The 5,828-nt window shown below is 42.6% G+C and overlaps 1 protein-coding gene across 1 annotated transcript; it reads left to right on the top strand.

Moving 5' to 3' along the window:
* Positions 1-632: 632 nt before the first annotated feature.
* On the top strand, positions 633-2,960 carry LOC137273209 (serine/threonine-protein phosphatase 6 regulatory ankyrin repeat subunit B-like). Its single transcript, XM_067805715.1, has one exon. The coding sequence runs from the start codon at positions 633-635 to the stop codon at positions 2,958-2,960; it is 2,328 nt and encodes a 775-aa protein (XP_067661816.1).
* Positions 2,961-5,828: the final 2,868 nt, after the last annotated feature.

Genomic DNA, 5,828 nt, shown 5'->3' with positions numbered 1-5,828 from the left:
AGGAAATAAACAAACTACGTGTGGGACTTACGTATTCTGATATCCATAGAAAAGTATGGTACCAAATGTCTCCAAATGTACAGGTAACATGACCATCCGAAGTTCGACAGGACTGAATATTATTTTTGAAAACAGCTTTGACAGGCCGTGTACTTCCACAGTTTATATATATTATCATACATTATCATACATTAACTGATATCTCTATCCCTGTGCCCGATCCCAACCACCGTCTGCTGCACCCGCCGTGGGTTTGCTTATGAGATGACCCTCCCTACCTGTTTCCTTTGCTACCTGCATGGACCGTAGACGCACCCCATCCCCTCAGTCGTTAGCAAATTAGGCACATCTAGCCACCCATTTAAAAGGACACACATACTACGATTAAAATAGATTAAAAGCCCATGATTAACTGTTTTGGCCTACTCCACATATACCATTGAGGACAAGACAGACACGACTAACGTACTGTCGTCCAAGTTTTATAAAAAGTTTAACTTTGCGTTACAGCTCCACCACTGTGTAATCTCCATTACGCCTCAAAGACCGGGGACCTGTCAAAGGTGAAACTGCTTTTGTCACAGGGACAGGCGGACGTGAACTGCCAAGAGTGGATTGGTAGAACACCGGTGATGTGGGCAGTCCGTGGAGGATATAGAGATGTGATGGAGTTACTTATAAATAGAGGTGCTAACATAAACCTGGTGGATAGATTCGGCATGAACATCCTTCACTCAGCCTGTCTTGGAGGAGATGTAGAGGTGTTGAAGCATGTCCTTTCACAAAACATATTGGACATCAATGGTAGAGTATGGTGTGGGAGAACAGCTGTGATGCTGGCAGCAGAGAACGGACACAAAGACGTGGTGGAGCTGCTTGTTGACAAAGGAGCTGATGTGTCAATCGTGGATGAAACAGGTGACAACATCCTTCACTGCGCCTGTAGGGGGGGAGATGTGGAGGTGGTGAAGTACATCCTCTCACAGGAAATGGTTGACATCAACAGTCTAGGACATCGCAAGAAGACACCAGCGATGGTAGCAGGACAAGAAGGACATATGAAAGTGGTGGAATTACTGGCAAAACTTAGAGCTGATCTGTCTCTCAGTGATGTATCGGGAAGTAACATCCTTCACATTGCCTGTTACTGCGGACAAATTAATATCGTGAACTATATCCTCTCACTAAAGTTGGTGGACGTAAACAGCAGGGGATGGAAAAATAGGACATCAGTGATGGTAGCAGCAAAACATGGACATAAGGAAGTGGTGGAATTACTGGCAATACATAGAGCTGATCTGTCTCTCAATGATGAATCGGGAAGTAACATCCTTCACATTGCCTGTTACCGAGGACATATTGGTATCGTGAAATATATCCTCTCACTGAACTCTGTGGACGTAAACAGCAGGGGATGGAAGGATAGGACACCAGTGATGGTAGCAGCAGAACAGAGACATAAGGAAGTGGTGAAATTACTTGTACAACATGGAACTGATCTGTCACTCAGAGACAAATTGGGTAACGTTGTTCAAACTGCCTGTTACCGAAGACAAATTGATGTAGTGAAATATGTCCTCTCATTGAACTCGGTGGACATAAAAAACAGGGGATGGAAGAAGAGGATACCAGTGACGATTGCAACTGAACTGAGGAATGAGGAAGTGGTGGAACTACTCGTAAAAAATGAAATAGATCTCTCACTCACAGATGAAGACGGTCACACCATTCTTCACTTGGTTTCTTACAAAGGATGCGTGGATGTCCTCAAATATCTCCTCTCACTGAACTCTCTTGACATAAACAACAGGGGATGGAATAAAATGACACCAGTGATGCTAGCAGCAGACCACGGACACAAAGAAGTGATCGAACTACTCTTAAATCATAGAGCTGATCTGTCAATCAGTGACAAAGCAGGGAACAATATCCTTCACATTGCCTGTGACAGCGGACACATTGATGTAGTTCAGTATCTCCTCTCACTGAAGTTACTTGGCATAAACAGCAGGGGATGGAATAAGAGGACACCAGTGATGTTCGCAGCAGAAGAAGGTCACAAAGAAGTGATCGAACTACTCATAAACCATAGAGCTGATCTGTCAATCATTGACAAAGGCGGGAACAACATCCTTCACATTGCCTGTAAGAACGGACACATTGATGTAGTTCAGTATCTCTTCTCACTGAACTCTCTTGACATAAACAGCAGGGGGCGGAAGAAGAGGACACCAGTGATGTTCGCAGCAGAAGAAGGTTACAAAAAAGTGATCGAACTACTCATAAATCATAGAGCTGATCTGTCTATCATTGACAATGTAGGGAACAACATCCTTCATATTGCCTGTCAGAGTGGACACATTGATGTAGTTCAATATCTCCTCTCACTGAACTCTCTTGACATAAACAGCAGGGGGCGGAAGAAGAGGACACCAGTGATGCTAGCAGCAGACCACGGACATAAAGAAGTGATCGAACTACTCATAAATCATAGAGCTGATCTGTCCATCAGTGGCAAAGGAGGGGACAACATCCTTCACATTGCCTGTCAGAGTGGACACATTGATGTAGTTCAATATCTTCTCTCACTGAACTCTATTGACATAAACAGCAGGGGGTGGAAGAAGAGGACACCAGTGATGTCAGCAGCAAAAGGAGGTCACAAAGAAGTGATCGAACTACTCATAAATCATAGAGCTGATCTGTCCATCAGTGGCAAAGGAGGGGACAACATCCTTCACATTGCCTGTCAGAGTGGACACATTGATGTAGTTCAATATCTTCTCTCACTGAACTCTCTTGACATAAACAGCAGGGGGCGGAAGAAGAGAACACCAGTGATGTTCGCAGCAAAACGCGGAAATAGAGATGTAGTGGAACTACTGGTAGAGAACGAAGCTAATCTCACACTGACAGATGAAGACGGTAAAAATTTTCTTGATTTGGTCCACCAAGGGTGATATATTTAGAGGTGGTGCAATATGTCATGTCACTGGGAGCCATTAACACTGAGAACTAAAGGGAAATTAGTATTGAGGAAAACGAGATGGGTACACTTTGGACCTTGTTGTGCCACCTGTCTCTTACATGTAGCATAGGCTTTGTCAGTAGTTACATTATGTATATAGAGTGTTTTGTTTATGAAACTGTTCTGTTTTGCGCTTGCAAACGCTGGTTAAGGGAACTCTAGTCAGGCGTCCAGTGAAAGCGTGCTCGGTTGAGAAGTTTGCCACATGACATAGAGGTTTTACAAACTGTATTTTTTTACGTTACAAACCTTGGTCAATGTGCGTTAGGATCATTTCCGTTCAGGGAAAGTAATGACAATCCATGTTATAGCTTTGTGCATTTACTTAATGTCAATTTTGCATTTGTTTACAGTCAACGATCCAACTCATCTCGGCACTTGTATAAAATATGATATGCATGTCTGTTGAAGATAATGATGTAGAATACAAGTGAAATACACGATTATCGTCCTTAATATTGAATTCGGTGTTGTGTTGAACAAGAATGCATGTAGAGAATGCAGCATCGGGGTATAATGACAGTGGGAGTAAAGGAAACTGCAGTTCTTTTAGCAGTGGGAGTAGTAACGGATCAGTTTCAGCAACGGCCGCAGTAATGATAAATTGTCAATAACTGTTAGTGAACTAGCGTCTTCGCCATGTCTGTGGCTTTGACTCCGAGGTCTATCCATGGTACGACACTGAACATGTCCTAGGCGTCGTGGAAAATGATGGCATAACATGTGAAACTGGGGGCTTCCTTTTTTTTGCTGCTCAGGATGAGTAACTTCCAACTAGCAACGACAAAAAAATGTGATTCTTAAACAAAATAAATTTATTAATATGAAATTACGACTTAGTAATGAATTTACAGAGACTGTCCAATACCTTGTCGGCGTTAAGCAATATCCACTCATGAACTCACTCCAAAAACGTGTGGGTGGATTCCCTTTCTTGCTACAAACAGCGTATCTGAAAATACATGATGACATTGCTTTTGCTTCCACTAATGTCTTTGGCACCCGTGAAGAGCCACCTCCTCGAGGTGGGTGCTGGGTAACGCTAAGCGCTCTTCTCCCGTATGGAGCGGGGACAGAATGTGTCCACAGCACCCCATTGCTGGTAGTAAGAGGCGACTAAATTGGGCAACCTGTTTCCCATAGGTTGCGTCCCTGTGTCCGTGGAGGAGATCATGGTGGCAAATGGCATGGGAGCAATGAATAGCGTCAATGTGCCCCAAACACCACTTTGGCCCTAACTTCACCTAGACGGGTGGTAGAATGGGTCCGATTCTATCAATCGGCTGGTCACGCCGAGCCCTGTGGTATGTGCACATGCTTGACTGTGATTCTTTCATCACAAGGGATACAAAACGGATTATCTTCACCTTTTAATAAATATTCGTGAGTATACCTCGTATGACTAATGCGACATCCAATTTATAATTGGACTAAACTATCTTTTGGGGGGATTTATTGTGGATCTACTCCGCACTCTTTTGGAGGGCGACAAGCTATGTGCCCTAGAATGTACGTTTTCAGAAACGTCCATGTCTTCCAGAGACCCATATTTATGGAACAATTGGATTTTGTTTTGTGACCCTTTAGGATGTCTGCCACTTTGTTGTTTTGAAGCATCAGGCTTAGGCTTCGGTCTGCTTTTCACCGTTTGTTGACTATCAGCTGTCGATTGAGATTTTGAGTGTGACTGAGATGATGATTTGTGATCAGAAGAAGACTTTGAGGTACTAGGAAGTGATTCCTCAGTCTGAGATGATATAGCAGGGTACAAAAGCTGTGGAGAATCGCAATTTACCCAAGTCAAGTAGTTTGGCAGCCTGTGGATGATTTTGTTCTTTGTTCTTTTTGACTCAGATGATGTTTTTGCTACTGTAGCATAACTTTTTTTTGCCTCGGAAAAGGAGATATTTTGAGTAAACTTTATTCTGTTTATCTCCATTTGCTCTTTCGAAATTGGACACTGTTTAGAAAATGACGAATGATCGCCTGAGCAGTTGGTGCATTTTTTATAGTCACTGTCACAATCTTCTGTTGTGTGTGTTTTGTGAGCACACACAACAGACAGTGTGCAAGTACAGTATGGTTCAAAATTATTGAGAATAGCTAAAGCATTTCATATTATTAAACGAGAACAAATCAGATAAAATTGAATGTATTGTGAAAGTGAACTGACCTTTTCATGTTGTGTAGGTAACAATTTAATATTTTATCAAGTCTCCTTGAGCTTCACGGCACAGTCTAAGACGGGTAGGCATACTTCCTATCAGAGAGGTTAGTGTCTCGTGAGTTATGCTGTCCCAGTATCGGACCACTTCTCTCTTCATGTCTTCAATTTTTGTCAACCCCTTTTGATTCACACATTCCTTCATCATCCCCCAAATGTTCTCAATGGGATTTAAGTCAGGACTATATGCAGGAAATGGTAATGCAGTCACATTTTTCTCCTGAAACCACTGCTTGGCATGTTTTGCGGTGTGTTTAGGATCATTATCTTGCTGCAAAATCCAGTCATTTCCATAAAACACATGTGCACTTGGAAGGAGAAAATTATCTAATATGTTAGTGTAGCGTTGACTTGTCAGATTTCCCTCAAACACACACAGCGGGGTCGTTCCTAATAAGGATATCCCTCCCCATACATGAAACTTTGGGCTGTATTTAGGTCGTCGATACAACGGTGCTGACGCAGACTTTGTCCATATTTTCACATTATTGGGATATACCCATATTGAGCTTTCATCAGTAAAAATCACATTTTCCCAGTCAAAGTTTTCATGTACCAAACACCACTCAACACGCC

Source organism: Haliotis asinina, chromosome 1 (genome assembly GCF_037392515.1).
Source record: "Haliotis asinina isolate JCU_RB_2024 chromosome 1, JCU_Hal_asi_v2, whole genome shotgun sequence".
In the NCBI taxonomy this organism is placed as follows: Eukaryota; Metazoa; Mollusca; class Gastropoda; order Lepetellida; family Haliotidae; genus Haliotis; species Haliotis asinina.
Note: the sequence above shows the minus strand (reverse complement) of the source record. Positions and strands in the feature narration are given on the sequence as shown.

What these genes read in the sequence shown, in the direction of transcription:
- LOC137273209 (XM_067805715.1), top strand. Translation starts at nt 633, where the DNA reads ATGTGGGCAGTCCGTGGAGGATATAGAGATGTGATGGAGTTACTTATA.